This window comes from Erythrolamprus reginae, unplaced genomic scaffold, assembly GCF_031021105.1.
Source record: "Erythrolamprus reginae isolate rEryReg1 unplaced genomic scaffold, rEryReg1.hap1 H_43, whole genome shotgun sequence".
In the NCBI taxonomy this organism is placed as follows: domain Eukaryota; kingdom Metazoa; phylum Chordata; class Lepidosauria; order Squamata; family Dipsadidae; genus Erythrolamprus; species Erythrolamprus reginae.
The window spans coordinates 226051-247764 of record NW_027248499.1 but is presented as its reverse complement, the minus strand read 5'-3'; the positions used below and the strand labels follow the sequence as shown (position 1 = coordinate 247764).

Sequence of the window (21714 nt, the reverse complement as noted above, 5' to 3'; positions counted from 1 at the left end):
AGCTGTGTAGCTACAAACGGTCCGGATTCGAAGCACCCACATTGCCATAAGAGGACCACCCACCAAGGTCAGGAGGGAAAAAAAAAACCAGCCACACTTCAGATATCTCTGTGTTTGCATCTCTGCCGTCTGCTCTCTGGAGCTATAATAATTATGCCGTTTCCCCAGATTCTGGGCACCAAAATACATACATACGCCTCTGACTCAGGGGTGAGGGAGTTGGGAGGAGTTTAAAAATACAACCTGGATTTGGCAGAGGCTTGGCACCCAAAATGTACGTCAACGCTCGGAGAGTGTCAAAGCCATTTTGCCAGAGAAGTACAGTGGGACCTCTACCTACGAACGCCTCTACTTATGAACTTTTCTAGATAAGAACCGGGTGTTCAAGATTTTTGTGCCTCTTCCCAAGAGCCATTTTCCACTTACAAACCGGAGCTCCCAAAACTGTAACCGGAAAAGGCAGGGAGAAGCCTCCGTGGGGCCTCTCTAGGAATCTCCTGGGAGGAAAGAGGGCCGGAAAAGGCAGAGAAGCCTTCTTGGAGCCTCTCTAGGAATCTCCTGGGAGGAAACAGGACCGGAAAAGGCGAGGAGAAGCCTCCGTGGGGCCTCTCTAGGAATCTCCTGGGAGGAAATAGGGCCAGAAAAGACGGAGAGAAGCCTCCTTGGAGCCTCTCTAGGAATCTCCTGGGAGGAAACAGGACCGGAAAAGGCGGAGAGAAGCCTCCTTGGAGCCTCTCTAGGAATCTCCTGGGAGGAAACAGGGCCGGAAAAGGCAGGGAGAAGCCTTCCTGGGGCCTCTCCAGGAATCTCCTGGGAGGAAACAGGGTCTCCATCCTCCCTGTGGTTTCCCCAATCGGGGAAAGTGGTACAGTATTAACACGACAGCCCCATCTTTCTTGTTTAGTTTCCACCCACTGCTTCTTGTTCTACCTTCAGGTGCTTTGGAGAATAGCTGCACCCCCTATTTTTTGTGGCAACCCCTGAGATATTGGAAGACTGCTATCATGTCTCCCCTGGTCCTTCTTTTCGTTAAACTAGCCATGCCCAGTTCCTCCAATGCCCTAATCATCTTTGTCGCTCTTCTCTGCACTTTTTCTAGAGTCTCAACATCCTTTTTGCATCGTGGCAACCAAAACTGAACGCGGTTTTCCAAGATGCCAAGGTTGGAGACCCCCTGATCTAGAAGACCTCCAAGATCCCTTCCAATTCTTGCTGTCCTTTTCCATCAACAACCAAGTAGTAATAAGAGGCATATTCAGAGTTTCCATAAGGGGAGAGCTCTTCATCAGGCATGAGAGCTGACCTTGGGGACAATGCTGGGACCAGGAAGGGAATCGGTGGGTGTGGCAGGGAACCCTTTGATCTCAGGGCCAACAAAATCCAGGCAACATTGGCGCCTTCTAACTACAAAGGGGGAAGAGCGCGAAAAAAGGAAACGAACCAAAACGCAGCAATCACCTAAAATTAGCGCCTGGGATATATTATAATTGCACCGCATCGTTATTATTATTATTATTATTACACCTGACACAGCCGTATTTATCACAACATATATTTATACATATATTTATAATTACAGTTCCTGCCTCGGGAATCCTATTGTACAAATGCAAGCCAAATCAGGAAGAGGGGTGGCGAGGAAATAGAATATTTGAAGCGGCAGTAATGAGTAGGCTAACGATGAGAATAAAAGAAAAAGGAAAGATACGGACTGTTATCAAATTTGGGACAAACAGTATAAACGCTGAGATAAAAGGAAGAAAACACCAACTATGAAATGTAAGTGTGCTAAGCGATACAAATAGCTGCATAAAATTTGATAAGAAATAATTAAGATCGGGATAGTCAAGAGAGAAATAAGGTATTTCTCTCTTTTTAAATGGTGTTTCTGTTTTTTGCTTTGTCTTTCAGTTTTTTCGGTCTCCTTGCTTGCTTCTTCTTATTATTACCATTTATTTATTAGATTTGTATGCCACCCCTCTCCGAAGACTTGGAGCGGCGCACAGCAAGAATACAAAACACAAATCCAATGATTAAAACAGTAGAACAGTTAAAAATCCCTTGATTAAGAAACACTCATACAATCCGAACAATCCAATCCATTGCTTATGATCGTTATGATTATATACACTGCTGAAATAAATAAAGGGAACACTCAAAGAACACATCCTAGATCTGAATGAATGAAATATTCTCATCAAATACTTTGTTCTGTACAAAGTTGAATATGCACAACAGCCGGTGAATTTGACTGTCAATCAGTGTTGCTTCCTAAGTGGACAGTTGGATTTCACAGAAGTTTGATTGACTTGGAGTTATATTGTGTTGTTTAAATGGTTCCCTTTATTATTATTTTTGAGCAGTGTATATTGTAAATTATTTCTGTAAACACATTACCTACATAGCTTTTTTAAAATAATAAAATTTATTGTTTAAATGTATTAAATTTATTATTTAAAAAATAATAATTTTCTGCTCTTTTTTGCAAGGCAGGGACTACCCTTCAAAGCATCGCTATGTGGGGGTGAAAAGGGGAGGTGGGGAAAACTTTGCCCCCAAATGACCACTGCTGACCGGTGATATTTAAAAAAAAAAACTTGGGAGGACGTACAGGCACCCCAACCAACTCGTGGCGGCTTGAAGCTCCCCAAGGAGATGGGATGGCAGTTTAAAGTCAGTTTTTTCCCACACTCCGTAGGCTAAAAGGATTGGGGCGTGTGCGCGCGGAAAGCGCTTCTAATCTCCCATCTCATCCCACATTGCTGGATGAATAATTGTCTCGGGGAGGGAGGGAGGGAGGAGGAGGCTGGCTGGCAGGCTGGCTGGCAGCCCGGCAAGCAGGCAAATGGAGCTGCCCCACCCTGCACTACCGTTGGCTTCTCTCCCTGCCCGCTCTCCCCTTTGGTAGGCAAAGCACCTGACGGTTGCCCTCTAAGGAAGGTAACCCAACGCCTGCCCACTCCAGAAAGGTAGCCCCTTTGATGGGCACTTTTCCAGGCTAGCCATGCCACTTAAAGCATGAGTGAAGATACTCTAAGGGAGGTACTGCAGCTCCTGAGAAGTACAGGCAACCCCCAGGTAGAGTACATTGTACGTATAATAAAGAAGTAGTAGAAGGGCAGACTAGATGGACCACGAGGTCTTTTTCTGCCGTCAGTCTTCTATGTGGGCCAAGGAGAATAGAGTCGGTGTTTAAACAGTACGATCAAGCCAATGGAAGTCTGCCATTAATAATAATAATAATAATAATAATAATAATTTATTAGATTTGTATGCCGCCCCTCTCCGAAGACTCGGGGTGGCTCACAACAATAATAATAACAGTATTACAATATAAGAAATCTAATAAAAAGCATCTAAAAACCCATCATTTAAAAACCATACAACACAAGCATACCATACATAAATCTATGTAAGTCTGGGGGAGATGTCTCAATTCCCCCATGCCTGGCGATACAGGTGGGTCTTAAGGAATTTACAAAAGACATTTATACTGTGCCCGGGTGAAATAATATCCAGACGGAGACACACACACACACCCAATGCCCTTTCCTGCCTCTGCACTGCACATCCAAGGCAGGACTCCAAAGCCCATAGATGGCTACAAAGTCCACACTGGCCCTCTGGTACTCAGGTGGAGCTGGAGGAGGTGCCAATGGCCCTGTGTTTCACCCCCCCCTCCTCCCCAGCCATGAGTCAGGGCCACTCCCAGCCCAGCGGGATGGCGCTGCCTGGCCTGGTAGCCTGTCCTCCCCACCCCCCAGGGCACCTGGCAGAAGGTCAGGCACCTGGCTGTCAGGTGAACCGTCCCTCAGCTGCCCTCCCCATAAATCCCCCCCAAAGACGGCAATCCCGGATCGGCTGGTCCCTCGATTTCATTCCATTTCATTCATTATCCAGCCCCGAGACACAAAAAGTTGCCAGGGGGGCTTTTGCACGGCGCTCTCTATGGCTTGCAACGCCTTCTTCTCACCATGCCCAACACGGGTGGGTGGGAAAGCTGGCAGGCCGAAGAAGCACACCAGCTCTTTAAATTGCCTTCCAGCAGAGGAAGCACTCTGCCCATGCCCAGAGGCGGCCTTTCCTCTTTGATTCTCGTTCTCTCGCCCTCACCACCCCAAATTTTATTGTCTTCTAGTAGAGGGCAACTCTCTGCCCATGCCCAGAGGTGCCCCTCCTCTCTGATTCCCCCTAGCTCAGGGGACTCTTCAAACCTTGGCAACTTTTTTAAAGCCTGGAGGACTTCCAGAATTGAAGGGAGTTCAAGTCCTCCAGGGTTAAGGTTGCCAAGGTTTGGAGACTTTGGCTCTAGCTGGAAGCTGTTCTCTCGCCCATCACCCCACCGCAAATTGCATTGCCTTCTAGCAGAGGAAGCACTCTGCCCATGCCCAGAGGGCCCTTTTCTCTTTCATTCTCTAGCTGGAGGCTGTCCTCTCTTGTCCCCACCCCACCCCAAATTCCTTCTAGCACAGCAAGCACTCTGCCCATGCCCAGAGGCACCTTTCCTCTTTCATTCTCTCGCCCCCGCCCCAAATTGCATTGCCTTCTAGCGGAAGAAGCTCTCTGCCCATGCCCAGAGGGCCCTTTCCTCTTTGATACTCTAGCTGGAAGATATCCTCTCGCCCCCACTCCACATTGCATTGTCTAGCAGAGGAAGCACTCTGCCCATGCCCAGAGACGCCTTTCCTCTTTGATTCCTCTTACATTGCCTTCTAGAGCAGTGTTTCCCAACCTTGGCTACTTGATATCTGGACTTCAACTCCCAGAATGCTGGCTGGGGAATTCTGGGAGTTGAAGTCCAAATATCTTCAAGTGGCCACGGTTGGGAAACCCTGCTCTAGAGGAGGAAGCCCTCTGCCCATGCCCAGAGGCGCCCTCCCCTGCTGAGCCTGGGTGCCCCGCCCGCCCTCACCTTGCGCTGCTGCTTCTCCCAGGCCGGGTCGAGCAGGAGGTCCCGATCCCAGTCGTCCTCTTGAGCCATGTAGTCGCCGATGCCCGGCCCGTTGCCGCCGTACTGATAGGCGGGTTGTCCGGCCGCGTGGTAATCCACCATTGCAGTCTCCGCTAGCGCGTGAGGGGACCCGGGGCTGGAGGCGAGCCGGAGAAAGAAGCGGCGGCGGCGCGGAGGACAAGCAGACGGAGAGAGCAGCGCTCAGCTCCGAGCGCGGCGGCTGCACGGGACCGACTGACGACGAACGCGCCCCAGCCGGGGCCGCTGCGCCTGCGCCGCCCCGCCCAGTCGGCCCGAAGGAACCCCGCCCACGGGGAGAAGACAAGAAAGCCCGCTCTTGCCCCACCGCCGACCAATCCTCGCCGCTTTCGGGAACCGCGCAGGCGCTCCCCCCCCCCCCGTCCCGGCTCCACGCAGGCGCCAAAGAAGCCCTCCGCGAGCGGGAAAGAGCGAATTGCCAGCGTTTGGGAATCGTCCCCCCGGTGCGCGTGCGCGGGGGTTTAGGATTTACCTCACGCGGCGGCCGGAGTTTTTAAAGAAATGTGGACTTCAACTCCCAGAATTCCCCAGCCAGCTTTGTTGGCTAGGGAATTCTGGGAGTTGAAGTCCACATACCTTTAAAAAAAAATTATTTTATTCTAAACATATAAACATAAACAAAACATTTTAAATGCAATGTGTAACAGTCCTGTTTCTTATTTTCCATAGTGATACAGTATTTCTATTTACCATCTAATATTACTAATACCATATACATTTTAATTTACATAGGTGTTACCTCAGGGGGAAAAATAAAGACAACCAAATAAATAGTCAACTAACTTAAATAATGGAAAGAAGGGATAAATAATGGAAAGAAGGGAACAGAGGATCAGTTGAACATAGAAATAAAAGGGATACCAATGAAGTCCATATATCTTAAAGTACACCGTGTTGACACCCAATGCATTAAGTCTTCGGAGAATACAAATCTAATAATAATAATAAAGGGATTTGTAATTTTACTTCCAGCAGCATCTACCTTTAATTCTGTGGAGATTCTCAGTCACCCAAGTCATGGTTGTCCCAAAGATGCTTTATCCAGGAAAGACTTTCTTATTTTTTCTTTGAAGACGTTTCTCCTCTCATCCGAGAACCTGCTCCACCACCATCCTGTCAGAACTGAAGAACCTTCTGGGCTGAGAAGCGAAACGTCTTCAAAGGAAAAAAAACCAAGAAAATCCAGTTGCCTCCCGAAAAAGCACCTTTTGTCAAATTTTATGACTGGCTAAAAGAAAGAAATAAATAAAAATTTATGCAAAGCAACACGTCAAATAAAAAAAAATCAAAAATTAATATTATGTAAAAGAAGTGTAATTCTCTGATCAAATATCCCCCCCAAAAAAGTGGGGAAACTTTCATTTCCCAAATGTTGTATATATATGTTTTTATGTATGTTTTTTCTTTTGTCTTGTATGTCACATTTGTAAAAGAAAAATTAAAAAGAAAAAGAAAAAGCACCTTTTGGGACATCTATCTTTAATGGTTGCCTGAAAGACAATAATTCGATTTCATTTTTATCAGGAACAAAAATAAGAAATAAAACAATCCACACTGATTTGAAACAATAGCCACTATTTTATTTTTATTTTTTTAAAGCAATGGCAAAAGTTTGCATTTGGATTGTGTTGTTCAGCCATGCTGGTGTCTTGGAGGATTCGACCACTTCCTGTCTTGGTGCAAACTTGAGGTTACAATTTAAGGAAGTTGTGGTTTAAAATAACCCCGGGTTGTATCTGCTTCCCTAAAATGGATAGTCTCCAGGGCTAAGGGACTTGAGGAAAGTGACTTTTTGCCATCATGATTTTTCCTTCCGCATCATGGATCACAGGTTCTGCTCAGCCGCCTGGAAGAGAGGAATGGAGCAACCCTCAAGGGAGGATTTATTGATTTCAAGAAAATACACCCTCCATTTATGGAATTTACTCACCCTGACCCAGATAGTCTCGTCCAGTGATGGTGAACCTTTTTGTCCTCACGTGCCAAAAATGTGCACATTCACACTATTGCATCTGCGTGCATGCCCACACCAATAATTCAATGCTCCCCCCATGCATCCACCAGCATACGTGTGCAACACTACCCCCCATGCTGCCCGGTATGCATGGGTGACTCCCCTGCTCCATTTCCCGAATTCTAGTGGGCCTGATAGGCCCGTTTTTGCTTTCTCCAGGTACCAGAGGCTTCCTTGGAGCCTGGGGAGGGCAAAAATGGCCTCCCCACCCCACCAGAGGCCTTCCAGAAGCCAAAAATCCCCACCCTGGTAGGAAACGGTAAGCAGCCTGCCCCTGCACGGAGCCACCCTGGAAACAGCGAAGGACCAGCCTGCAGTACATCTGCCAACGAAAACAGAATTCAGGAGGGCCATTTTCGGCCACAACAGCCTCCTGCAACCCTCTGCCAGGGTAAACACAGCTTGGAGAGGCCGTGCCCATTGGCGGAAGTTTGCAGGAGGCCATCAAGGCCAAAAACAGAGCAGAAATGAGTGACATCCAGGTGGCCACCCCATCACGGCCACAGCCACAACTCCTGGCCCGCCAAGGTCAAACACAACCCTGATGCGGCCCTCAATAAAATCGAGTTTAACACTCCTGCATTAATGGAAGACAAACCGACCAGCAGAGAAGGAACACTAAGATCAGGATGGGTATGTGATTTCTCTGTGCACCCCCCCAAGGCAATTATTACTTGGGAAAGAGACAATTTTGGTGAAAATCACAGCCCAGCCCCCCCCAAAAAAAGAAATTAACCACCCCGTCCCACCCCCGCCCTAAACGGCAGTACATGTCCCTATTCTTCTTTCTTACTTCAGATTTAAATCGTAAACCACAGGCCAATTTAAACCTAGTCATACATTTACCCTACCATGTACTTTGGCTTGAAGGCGAAGGCAATGATAGGTTGCCAAGACACCTAGATTGCAAATCACAGACAGGACGTTTCTAGTTTTTATCTCGCCCACCCTGACTCCAGTTCTAAACTATTGCACGGTAACTTTCATCCCACAGAAGGCCTTCAAGGAGCCACTGCAAGAGATACTCACAGGTGATCCTCGATTTATGGCCACAATCGAGCCCAAAATTTCCAGGGCTAAGCCAGGCAGTTTTTAAGTGAGTTGTAGCTGTAGCAAGGTCTTTATTTTTAGCACAGTGAAGAAAAATTTAAACTTGATTAGCTAAATCAACTTTATATTCTTTATCCTTAAAAGTTCCTTTTGTTAAGGATTGGAAAAAACTCATCTGAGTCTGCGGAGAGGGGCGGCATACAAATCTAAATAAACATAAACACATAAACATCTGGTCCATGGCTAAGCCTGACAGACTTAAACTCCCAGAATTCCCCAGCCAACTTTAATCCTGGCCGGGGAATTCTGGGAGTTAGTCCACCAGATTTAACATTGCCAAGGTTGGAGGATCCTTGCACTGGATTGCCCTGGGAAGCGAATGAACAATTGAACAACAATAACCTCCTCTTCTTGCTGCAAAAATCTACTTAAATTTTGTTAGGCATAGCGAAGGTTGCTTATGCCTCTAGACCCAATTCTCATCACCAGCTGGAAGGGGGGAAAAAATCAAGTGGCAGATATTTAAAATACTCAAATCACCGTCCAGGGATATCGAAATAAGCAGGACTCGCAGGAAGTGACCGGCAACTGTTGGAAGATTGCGGAAACTTTTAAGACGGTCTGGTCCCAAGGGAGATCCCCAAAGCAGCCAAACTCTTCACCCTTCCCATCATTAATTTGTCAGCTGACTAAAAGAGAAAGAAGCAGCCTGAATTAACTTCTCGGTCACATTATGAGGAGGCATTGACCCTTCACCGGAATGTCCGTTTCCTTTTACGAGAAATATGTGAAGTGTTTGAAAAACTCCACTGACTTATGCCCTTACTCCCGTGTTTCTCAATCTTGGTGTGGACTTCAAGTCCCAGGATTCCCCAGCCAGCATGGAATCCTGGGAGTTGAAGTCTTCATCAGTAGTGGGTCAGTGATGCCCTGCTACTGGAACGTAAAGTGCTACGTTCTGGTAGCGATTTTTGGGAGGCACATGTAGCTGAGCTTCTCCGACGCGCGCATGCACACGCACGCCTTCTGCACATGCGAAGCAAGTGAAATTTTGTGGGAAGATGCGCGAGCGAGATTTCAATTATTTTCACCAATTTTTTGCTTCTGCGCATGCATGGAAGCAAAAACTTCAGCGAAAATTGCTGAAATCTCACTCCAACGTGCACCCTCACGCGAGATTTCATTTGAATCCAAAACTCCCGCCAAGGGGCACACCCGCCCGCGACAGCCTTGGAGGACACCACCGGTAGCACTGAAGACGGCAGGCCTTCGCTGTAGTGGGTTCTGAAACCTTTTACTACCAGTTCGCGCGTGTGGGTGGGAGGAGCCTCCTGCCACCGGCGCTACCAGTTCTTAGAACCAGGCCAAACTAGAAGCAACCTGCCACTGATCTTAAGCGATAACCTGGAATGCCGTCAGAAAACCTTTGAAAACTCTTACCTTCAAACGCAGAGTAAAGAAACCGTTTGTAAGTCAAGGATTGCCTGCAGTTCCTGGGTGAACCGTGCAGTCAGGCGGTAGGGAAAGCAAGTAGGATGCTTGGCTGCATAGCTAGAGGTATAACAAGCAGGAAGAGGGAGATTATGATCCCACTGCATAGAGCGCTGTTGAGACCACATTTGGAATAATACTGTGTTCAGTTCTGGAGACCTCACCTACAAAAAGATATTGACAAAATTGAACGGGTCCAAAGACGGGCTACAAGAATGGTGGAAGGTCTTAAGCATAAAACTGATCAGGAAAGACTTCATGAACTCCATCTGTAGAGTCTGGAGGACAGAAGGAAAAGGGGGGACATGATCGAAACATTTAAATATGTTAAAGGGTTAAATAAGGTCCAGGAGTGAAGTGTTTTTAATAGGAAAGTGAACACAAGAACAAGGGGACACAATCTGAAGTTAGTTGGGGGAAAGATCAAAGGCAACATGAGAAAATATTATTAGATGTTTGGAACAAACTTCCAGCAGACGTGGTAGATAAATCCACAGTAACTGAATTTAAACAAGCCTGGGATAAACATTGATCCATCCTAAGATAAAATACAGAAAATAGTATAAGGGCAGACTAGATGGACCATGAGGTCTTTTTCTGCTGTCAGACTTCTATGTTTCTATGTTTAATGCCTTTTAAAATCAGCTTCCTCACCAGGTTTTTGCTTTGTTTTTTTTAAGCAACTAAATTTCCTTGTTAACGCCCTCCCTGTAAATTCCCATTTCCTGCCCCCCCCCTGCTTTTTTTTCAAAATTAAGACCTTACTGCCAGTTTTCACTCAAAAGCTTGCAACTATTGCAAAAATGCCTGTGACTTAGGGCCACGAAATGTTGTTGCGGCTCTCCGGTTACACTTACGAGGTGCGATTGATAAGCGTGTCCTTTGCTTTATTGCGCCTGTCGCTATAGAAACAAAACAGCTTTGTGTTCAGGAATTTGCTTCTAATAATCATTATTATTTCACGGTGGTGACATACCTTGGGTGTGGACGCGATACCCCGTTCTGTTCGATCTCTTAGTCCTGTGGGCCGAAGAACAGTCCAGCCCTTGTAAAAGGTTAAGATAACACAAAATGCCAACACAATGAGGCAATTGTCAGCATTATTTTTTTGCATCCTTTTTTTCCATCTTCTAGTACAGGTGATCGCACACACCTTTTTTTCCTCCTACTTCCTTCTTCTACCTAATATGGAGGGGGGGGGAATTACAGCTTGCATTATAGGCACTCCATTAAAAAAATACCTGTCACACCTTCCATAAAGGAGGGGCCCAAAAACTCAGTCATTTATTTATTTTACAACCTGTCGCAACCATGGATGGATTCTTGGAGGCGTCCAGAAGTAAAGGATAGACACAGCTGAGAAATCAAATGCATTCAAATAGATTAGATTAGATTTATTGGATTTATATGCCGCCCCTCTCCGCAAACTCGGTGCGGCATACAAATAGTGTTTTAAATATTGAAGATGTGTGGACTTCAACTCCCAGAATTCTCCAACCACCATGCTAGTAGACTTTATTTTTTTTAAAAAAAAAAATACTTTATTTATAAATATAAGAAAAAAGAAAAGGGAAAGTGGGGGGAGGGTAGGAAGGAATGAACAGAAAAAAAGGGAAGGATAAAAAGGGGTGGGGGTGGGGAATGGGAATACAAAATCAGGTAAGTGATAAGATTGTACATTGTAGATTGTGAATCATAATACATATATTTCTTAATATCATTATTGTGTTTCTTAAACAATGTAAGTAAACAGTAAATAAACAATATCCTTAGTATTATCAAAAATTATCTTAAATTTTGATAATAAATCTTACATCTCATTTCCAGAGTCTATCAATTCCTAATATTCATATGTATCTATATATATTAGGTAATAGCAAATAAATGAGAATGTTTTCTAAATGTAAAAGATAAAGAGAGAAAGGTACCAGATTTGTAGGAAAGAAGATTGGTAAAGGGGGGAGGGAACAAGAATATGAAAGAGAGAAAAAAGCGAAATAAGAAAAGGAAGGAGAGAATCTGCGTGTAACGCAGACGTTTTCAGGTATGCTAGTAGACTTTAAAACGTGTGGACTTCATCTCCCAGAATTCTCCAACCAACATGATAATTAAATTTAAGACCTGTGGACTTCAATTCCAAGAATTCCCCATCCAGCATAATAATTAAATTTAAGTCCTGTGGACTTCAACTCCCAGAATTCCTCAGCCAGCATAATAATTAAATTTAAGACCTGTGGACTTCAATTCCCAGAATTCCCCATCCAGCATGGTAATATACTTCAAAATGCTTAGACTTCCAAAATTCTCCATGCTGGCTGAGGAATTCTGGGACTTGAGCTCCATGCCTCTTCAAAGTTGCCGCAGTGGGGAAAAGATTGCATTAGAAGAGCAGAATGGCTCAAAATCACCACGGGTCGAAAGATCGCCGCCACACGACCGCCTTAGCTTGTGAAATATTAACAAAGTGATTTGCACTGGCAGGAGAGAAAGTTCCACAGTGTGGATTTGACTTTCAGGTCCTGAGAAAGCCTTCGACAGAGTAATGCATTATGCATGTAATCACTTCCCTAACTGGTTTGCAAAGCTAAATAATAATCCATCCCTTTCTAGCCAGCATCCTTCCTCCCTCTCAACCCCCCCCCCCCCCATTGCTGCTCCTAGATACCAGGAAGCCTGCTGGTTGGGGATGATGGGACCTGTGTCACCCCAGATCTCAAAGCAGGGTAGGATTTGCATCTGGCTGCACCAATCCAGCAGAGGTGAGGGTGCAGCTCCATTCTCCAGGCCTGGGACTCAAGACAGCTCCTAAAGTCACGGCCAGCATTTAAATTGGTGATGGCGAAACTTTTTTGGTTCGTGTGCCAAAAGGAGGAAGGGGGGGGTTGGAGGAGCTAGCATGCGTGACGTGCCCATACCCCTTCCCTCCCCCTGAGCATTCGCACACACACCAATGATGTTCCCCCATTACCTACATAGTAGATAATGTATATTTGTGTGTGTCTGTGTGTAATATGTATGTACACATGTGGCATATATACATAGAATTAAATAATGTAGTATATTTTGGATGTTCAGGAATAGTAAATAGAGAGGGAAATTGTATCTCTTTGAGGCAAGGAGAGGCCAGGCACCCTAACGTGAGTGACAATCAAGTTCGCCTAAGCCATCCCCAGTCACATGATCGTCAAGCCACTCCCACCTGGTCGCATGGCTGGCAAGGCACTCCTACTCATTCATAAGGTCGACAAGCCACTCCCACACAGTTATATGACCATCAAGCCACTCCCACCTGGTCACATGGCTGGCAAGCCACTCCTACTCAGCCACATGGTCGACAAGCCATTCCCACGCGGTCACATGACCATCAAGCCACACCCACAAAATAAGCCATGCCCACGGTGTGGTAGTAAAACTTTTTGTAGCCCATCACTGCCCAAACCCTTGACGTGAGTGACGTCAAGTTGGCCACTTTTAGGCCAGTTACATGACCTTTAAGCCACTCCCCAGTCATATGATGGTTAAGTCACTCCCACCTGGTCACATGGCCGGCAAGCCACACCCACAAATAAGCCACGCCCACAGTGTGGTAGTAAAAAATATTGCAGCCTTTCACTGCATGCGCACCGCAGCTTCGCCACGCTCACTCATCTCTGGAATGTTCAGCATCTCTCCGGACAGGAAAAGAACAAGGGCACGACCCCTGCGGGATCGCTCAATGGGAAAACAAAGGGGGAGAGCAGACGGGAATGGGGAGGGAGGGAGGGAGGGGGGAGGTCAGGAAAGGAAGGAGGGAAAAAATGTTGATAGAATTGCTAAACAAGCCAGGACGAGTCTCCCCCTGGCCAAGTTTTGGACTCGTTGGGGGGTGGGAAGAGAAGGGTGGGGGGCGGCCAAATTCCCAGCCTTCCTGAAGAATTTCTCCCATCTGGAGACAGGCTTTATATGGCCGCCTTCTGGAACCACGACAAGTTTCCCCACCCGCCGGCTTGGCAATCTGTGTAAATCTCAGACGCAGCAGAACCGACCCGCCAGACAGACCAGGCCTGTGCAAAGCTGTCTCTGCGAAGGGGGGAGAAGCCCCCCTCACCCACCGCCGGCGTCTGATCTAGGGCCATCTGGCTGTCAGGAGCCCGAGAGCCGCTCTCGTTCTCAGACCGGCTGCGTTCGCAGAACCCGTGCAAGACCGAGCCTTGATCCTGCTCATGAGGGGTGACCAGCTTGGCAGCAAAGAGGTGGCTCGGGTTTGAATTCGGACGTCTGCCTGGCTTCCCGCCGTCGTCACGGCTGCGGCCGGAGCATTCCCGACCGTCGTGGGTTTGAGTCTCGTAGGTTGAGCTTTGTTCTGCTCACAGAATCCTTTCTCTTTTCTCCAACAGCAAAAGCGCTTTAGACTTATATGCATTTGACCTGTTAGAGATGTCCACCTCACTCTAGTGGCTCCGGGCCGCTTGCAAGAAACTTCAAAACTCAAAGATACATAAAGGCAGCACCAGAAGAAGGCCTTTTAAGGACAGCCAAGATCAACAACCCATCGGAGATAACTCGAAAGCCGCAGCTATGTGGCCTCTGACCTCCCAATCCAGGAAGGCTTTGCAAACAGTCTGCAGAGTTGGGGCCGATCGAATCTCAGGGTTATATTGTCCCAAAAGGGCCCACTCGGCTTCTGTGACCACCTTCTGTCCCTCTGCTTCTCCTTTTCCTCCTTCCTCCTCTTCTGTTTTTCTTCCTTCTTTCCCCTTTTTCCCTCCTTCTCTTCCTCCTCTCTTTTTTCCTCTTCTTTCCTCCCTCTTCCTCTCTTCTCATAGAAACATAGAAGATTGACGGCAGAAAAAGTCTTCATGGTCCATCTAATCTGCCCTTACACTATTTCATGTATTTTATCTTAGGAGGGATCTATGTTTATCCCAGGCATGTTTCAATTCAGTTCCTGTGGATTGACCAACCATGTCTGCTAGGAGTTTGTTCCAAGCACGTGGCTTCTGATCTTTCCCCCCAACTAACCTCAGATTGTGCCCCCTTGTTCTTGTGTTCACTTTCCTATTAAAAACACTTCCCTCCTGAACCCTTATTTAATCCTTTAACATACTTAAATGTTTCAATCATGTCCCGCCTTTTCCTTCTGTCCTCCAGACTATACAGATGGAGTCCATGAAGTCTTTCCTGATACATTTTATGCTTAAGACCTTCCACCATTCTTGTAGCCCGTCTTTGGACCCGTTCAATTTGATCCATCTCCTTTTGTAGGCGAGGTCTCCAGATCTGGACACAGTAATATTCCAAATGGGGTCTCACCAGCGCTCTATATAAGGGGATCGCAATCTCCCTCTTCCTGCCTGTGATACCTCTAGCTATGCAGCCAAGCATTCTATTTGCTTTCCCTACTTTTTCCTCTCCTTTCCTCCCTTCTCTTCTCCTTCCTCTCTTTTTTTTCTTCCTTCTGCTCCTCTTCTCCTCCGCCCTAGTAAAGTCTTCAGCCTGGAGGTACGAGGGAAAGGAAGTTTACCTTTCAGGAAGAAGGTGGCTGGAGGCCAAAGGGTTTCAATTGTTCTTGGAATTGACTGCTTTATTATCTCTTATAGGCTGCTGGAGAGGAAGTGCTGCCACTCCCTTTCAAATGAGGCTATCAACATGTTTCTTATAAATAGAATTCCTGCCCTTTTCCCAGCTATCTCTTTGCCTAGAACCGATGGGGTCTCTGGCTACCTGAATATTAAAGAACGCAGTTTAACGTGAATCTGTAGAGGGCTTGGTGCCCAGTACTGGGGAATTTATTTTATTCCATTTATAGGCTCCCCTTCTCGTGGAATGCCTGCTACGGTTGGGTTTCTGGTGTTTTTTTAGACGTTTTATGACCAGGGAACGGTTGCCAGTACGTAGGACAGTGAGTTTTATAAACCTCATTCCCAGGTGCATTATATCTTCTGCAGCCTGGCCATAATTCGCCGGCAGTTGACGGAATGAATCATGGTGCCAGGAAAGCTACCCAGGACCCAACAATGTGTGTTCTATTGGGAGTGATTTTCAACAACTCCAAAAATTCAATAGTTCAACCGAATGACAAAATAAAGGGACTTTGGAAGTGTTCCAGTCCAAGCCCCTGTTCAAGCAGAAAATCTTAAATCAGTGACGGTGTGCCATAGGTTCTCCATCATGGCCTTGAACCATTCCAGACAAATGTTTGTCCAATCTCTCCTTAAAATCCTCCAGTAATGGAGCGCCCATAACTTTCTGAAAAGCAAAATGTTCTACTCGTGTTTTTGCTCCGTGGCAGGAAATTTCTCCTTGGTTCTAGGTTGTTTCTCTCCTTGATTAGTTTCCACCCATTGCTTCTTGTTCTACCCTCAGGTGCTTTGGAGAATAGGTTGACTCCGTCTTCTTTGGGGCCACCCCTGAAATATTGGAACACTGCTATCAAGTCTCCCCTAATCCTTCTTTTCATTAAACCAGACATACCCAGTTCCAGCAACCATTATTCATGTTTGAGCCTCCTGTCCCCTAATCCTCTTTGTTGCTCTTCTCTGCACTCTTTCTAGAGTCTCAACATCCTTTTTTTACATCGTGGCGACCAAAACTGTATGGACAAGTGTATCGGTGGTTATTGAAACGGATGTCCAAGTGCCGCCTCTATGTTGGTTGAGGCAGGCAGGGTTCCCTTGAGTACCATTTGTTGGGGGTCAAGGGAAAGGGAGGGTCCTGCCTTCTCTTTCTGCTCAAGATTTATTTATTTATTTGTTTGTTTATTTATTTATTTATTTATTGGATTTGTATGCCGCCCCTCTCCATAGACTCGGGGCGGCTAACAACAATGATAAAAAACAGCATGTAACAATCCAATTAATAAAACAACTAAAAACCCCTATTATAAAACCAAACATACACACAAACATACCATGCATAACTTGTAATGGCCTAGGGGGAAGGAATATCTTAACTCCCCCATGCCTGGCGGCATAAGTGAGTTTTGAGTAGTTTACGATCCCCATGGACAATTGGTGGGCCACTGTGTGACACACAATGCTGGACTCGACGGCCTTTGGCCTGATTCAGCATGGCTCTTCTTATGTTCTTAAGTATTCCAAATGCGGCCTAAGGCCTGGGACCTTGCAATTTGGATTGGGCAAGCAAAGCTATCACAAGCATTCAAGTTGGATTCCAAAGGTAGATGCTCCTCTTCAGGCCTCCTACTTATCAGATCCTAAGAGCATCTCCCATTCTAGCTACTGAACAGACCATGGAGACCAAACTCTTCCCCCAAGCATTGGGCTGACAGTTGAACTAGTAGATAGTTGGGTCTGGCAGTTGGGCAGAAGGAAAGCGTGGATTTTAGCTGCCTTTTATTGATTGTTGTAAGCTACCTAGAATCATTATAGCAGGAACTCCTTGTTTAACGATTGTTTGCAGTCACAACCGGGCTGAAAATACAACTTTGCAACCTATCCTTGCATTTATGACCTGTCTTCTCCTCCTTCTTGTGCCATATCCGTCAATCATGTTGATGGTCCTATTTTTATCACCAGCCTCACGAAAAAGAGCTACAGCTGAGTTTTGTCCAAATCAATTCCTTAGATTTTTGAAGCCATGATATTCTTCTTCTACCTGGACCTTATTTGCCCTCAGTCGTTCCCTGGAGGATTAAGTGAAGGACACCGCATTTTTCCAGGTGTTGCATCTCATGTCCAAAATATTCTAACTTTTGCTTTTTAATGGTTTTGATGACTTCCCTTGGCTTTCCCAGGCGGCTTATCACCTCCTCCTTTCTTATTTTGTCAACCCGGCTTATAAACTGCCTATAAATCCACATTTCAAATGCTTATTTTTATGACCTGCACAAGACTGTAAAGCCAATTCAATTCATAAGCAGAGTTTCAGGTTGACCTACCTTCACTTCACACTTAACAACCAGGTTTGTGGTCGCTTAACAAGGACTACCTGTATGAAATAGGTGGCTATGTAAATCCCACAGGTCAGTGAATAAATAATTGAGTGACATAGGGGAAGGTTTGGTAGGGAAGGTTTGCCTATTTGCCGATGACTCTAAAGTGTGCAATAGGGTTGATATTCCTGGAGGGGTCTGTAATATGGTAAATGATTTAGCTTTACTAGATAAATGGTCAAAGCAGTGGAAACTGCAGTTTAATGTTTCCAAATGTAAAATAATGCACTTGGGGAAAAGGAATCCTCAATCTGAGTATTGCATTGGCAGTTCTGTGTTAGCAAAGGTCCAAAGACGGGCTACAAGAATGGTGGAAGGTCTTAAGCATAAAACGTATCAGGAAAGACTTAATGAACTCCATCTGTATAGTCTGGAGGACAGAAGGAAAAGGGGGGCCATGATCAAAACATTTAAATATGTTAAAGGGTTAAATAAGGTTCAGGAGAGAAGTGTTTTTAATAGGAAAGTGAACACAAGAACAAGGGGACACAATCTGAGGTTAGTTGGGGGAAAGATCAAAAGCAACGTGAGAAAATATTATTTCACTGAAAGAGTAGTAGATCTTTGGAACAAACTTCCAGCAGACGTGGTTGGTAAATCCACAGGAACTGAATTTAAACATGCCTGGGATAAACATAGATGCATCCTAAGATAAAATACAGGAAATAGTATAAGGGCAGACTAGATGGACCATGAGGTCTTTTTCTGCTGTCAGTCTTCTATGTTTCTGTTTATTTTGTCAAACCAGCTTATAAACTGCCTATAAATCCACATTTCAAATGCTTATTTTTATGACCTGCACAAGACTGTAAAGCCAATTCAATTCATAAGCAGAGTTTCGGGTTGACCTATCCAACATCTTCTTTAAAACCTCCAGTGTTGGAGCATTCACAACTTCTGGAGGCAAGCTGTTCCACTGATCAATTCAATTCATAAGCAGAGTTTCGGGTTGACCTACCTTCACTTCACACTTAACAACCAGGTTTGTGGTCGCTTAACAAGGACTACCTGTATGAAATAGGTGGCTATCTAAATCCCACAGGCCAGTGAATAAATAACTTTCTGAAAATATCATTAAGTCCACAAAATTCCTCAGCCACTTTTCACATCTTAACTTTTCTGGCAACGTGAAGCAGATGAAAATAAGCAAAATGCAATGAATGGCGTTGAAGACCGAGGACAAAAAAAATATATCGGTTAAATGCTATTTTAATCTCTGACGGTTTTACTATTTTTCACCGACACTCACTTTATTTTTGTCTTTTATTTTTAGATCTGCTTGCCCCGAGCCTGACCCTCCCAAGCAGTTACAACTTACTATAGGGCCAACTGGCAAACTTTTAGAAATGAATTAGGGATTCTTAAAGCGAACGTACTGCCCCGCCTTGGCAGCCTGACCAGAAATAAATTAAAAGGACTATCGCCACTCAGAAATGGAGTATGACTTCATCCAGTCTTCCCACTGCCCTTCCCAAATCTATCCATGGCAGCCACTGCAGGGGGAAAACCCCCCCTGAATAAACAGCCCAAGGATAAGAAAGGTTTCCGATTAGGAATAGCATTTCTAATGGCCATTTGGGACCTTTTAACCCCGTTGCCACCCAGGGTTGGTTTAGGGAGTGAAAAAAAAATGGAAGAAGTTGGAGCAATAAGCATACAATTTCACCCTCAGCTTAGAACTGTTTATTCATTTAGTATTTATTTAATTTATTTATTTATTCGATTTTTTTTATGCCGCCCTTCTCCTTAGACTCTAGGGCGGCTTACAACATGTTAGCAATTTAACAGAGCTAGGCTAGTAAGTTAAAATCGCGCTGAAAAAAAATGATTTATGACCGTTTTTAAAATAATCGCAGCATCCCAATTTTGATCACGCAATCAAAATTCGGATGCTTGGCAGCGGGCTCATTATTTGTGACGGTTGCAGTGCCCTGGGGTCATGTGACACCCACCCACACCCTTTTGCACAATCGGGAGGCTGTTAAGTTCTATCCTAGGTAGAGGTAGATATTCCTCCCTCTCTCTCTGGCCACAATGAGAATATGTCTGCTGAATAAAACTCCACATTGGCGACAGGAAAAGCATCGGGCCAGTAAAACACTCTACTAGCTAAATTCAGTTTCCCAGGGATCTTGACTATTGCAATGCGCTCTACACAGGGCTACCCTTGAAGAGCGTTCGGAGACTTAATCTGGTGCAGAATGCAACGGCGCGTGCAATAATGGGTGTGCCAAGGTACGCCCGCATTACTTCAACTTTACGTGCGCTGCACTGGTTGCCAGTCGGGCTCCGGATGCAATTCAAGGTGTTGGTAATCACCTTTAAAGCCCTAAATGGCTCGGGGCCAGACTATTTATGGGACCACCTCCAACCACATACCTCAATGCGGCCAGTAAGGGCCCACAGAGTCAGCATTCTCTGCGTCCTGTCTGCCAAACAATGTCATTTGGTGGGACCTCGGGGAAGAGCCTTCTCTGTGGTGGCTTCGACCCCTTGCCTCCAGAGATCCTCACTATCTCAATCCTACCGTTAAAGCCATTAAGACCTGGCTTTTCCAGCAGGCCTGGAATTAGGTTGATTGTAAGTATGTATGTTTTATGTTATTACTGTTATCACTGACTTTTATTACTAGATTTTTAACTGTTTTTATTCCTATTGTTAGCTGCTCAGAGTCCATTTGGAGTGAGCGGCATATAAATACAATAAATACAATACATAAATAAAATAAAAGGGATTGTGGGGTTGTTAAAAGAAGATTCATTTAATAATAATAATAATAATAATAATAATAATAATAATAATAATAATAATAATTTATTGGATTTGTATGCTGCCCCTCTCCGCAGACTCGGGGCGGCTAACAACAATGATAAAAACAGCATGTGACAATCCAATAATAAAACAGCTAAAAACCCTTATTTATAAAAACCAAACTTAACTGTGCTAACGAAAAGTTCTCGTCATTCCTATCATCCTCTTCCTCCCACTTAGGACTGTATGTATATAACTGTATGTAACTTGTTGCTTGTATCCTTCAGATTTTTATTAATATTGATGATTGTTTCCTCATTGCTTATTTGAACCCTATGGCAATCATCAAGTGTTGGACCTCACGATTCTTGACAAATGTATATTTTTCTTTTATGTCCACTGAGAGCATTTGCACCAAAGACAAATTCCTTGTGTGTCCAATCACACTTGGCCAATAAAAGAATTTTATTCTATTCTTTCTTTCTTTCATTTTTAGAGTTGAAAGGGACCATGAAGGCTATCGAGTTCAACCCCCTGCCCAAGTAGGAACCCTATAGCACACCAGTCAAGTGGCAGTTCAATCTTCTCTTTAAAATGTCCAGAGTGTTGGAGTTCACAACGTCCGCTGGTAGGTTGTTCCTAATAGGGGCCGAAACTCCCTGTCATTAGTAACAGAAATGTTGAGTTCGATTGCGGTCAAATCAAGGTTTGACTGCTAAAAGAGAAGTAACGCGGTGGGTGGTTTATAAAACCAGCATTGGCAATTCCTAGCAAACCTCGGGAACTGGGAAAGGTGGCCTCGTTCCCTTCTGATGTTTGTTCAGGTAGAGAATCGGTTTACAAGGAACAAGCGGGCTCTTTCTCCCTTGTCTCAGAGCTTCTGGGCTCAGTTCCCAGTTCCCGGGCCCGAACGAGAGAAGCTTCATTCAGGTTTGTTCCCAGGTGAGAATCCAGAGCGATTACAGAACCAATCGGAGGAAGGAGAAAGGAGGCCTCTTTTCTGCCAGCCAAGTTGGGTGCAAAGTGAGCTGGGAAAAGAGGAGGGAGCGACGGAAATAAAGGCCCAGCCACCTTCTCTAAGACAATAAGTCTTTTAGACGTTTCTCAAAAGTTCGTTTGTGCTCTTTTGAAACGGATTGTCCCAAAAGTGCTTTTTTTTTTCCGCAAGAGGCAGCTGTGGGTTTTCTTGTTAGAAGGAACTTAAGAAGACTGGTAAATCCACCCTGGTTGATCTTTCGAAGGCCAGATCCTGAAGAAGAAACTCAAATCCTTTGGCCATCAAATGAGATGTCCTATGTTGGTTGAGGCAGGGCAGGATTCCCTTGGGTGCCATTTGTTAGGGGTCAAGGGAAAGGGAGGGTTTGCAAATTACTTCACTACGAAGCCTTCCGACCTTGGCCCAGGTGGCTGCTTTGGACTTTCCTTTCTCAAGAAGGCGACTTGTTTATTTTATTTTTATTTACTTATTTACTTAGTTTGTCAAAC

At 45.2% G+C, this 21714-nt stretch overlaps 1 protein-coding gene and 1 long non-coding RNA gene across 2 annotated transcripts in view; both read right to left on the bottom strand.

Annotated features, from left to right (window-relative positions):
- The window catches only part of LOC139155671 (alpha-actinin-4-like), a gene marked incomplete at its 3' end in the record, with an annotated part of 71065 nt that extends 65867 nt beyond the window's left edge, over positions 1-5198 (bottom strand). The window contains exon 1 of the mRNA XM_070730912.1: positions 4913-5198. Within this exon, the coding sequence (XP_070587013.1) occupies positions 4913-5053 (141 nt within the window). The remainder of the gene's footprint in view (positions 1-4912) is intronic.
- A 1350-nt stretch (positions 5199-6548) lies between these two features.
- Positions 6549-10986, bottom strand: LOC139155670 (uncharacterized). Its single transcript, XR_011557110.1, has 3 exons — positions 10522-10986; positions 9495-9709; positions 6549-6836 (listed from the first exon to the last, which is right to left on the bottom strand). It is a non-coding gene; the product is annotated as an uncharacterized lncRNA (long non-coding RNA).
- Positions 10987-21714: the final 10728 nt, after the last annotated feature.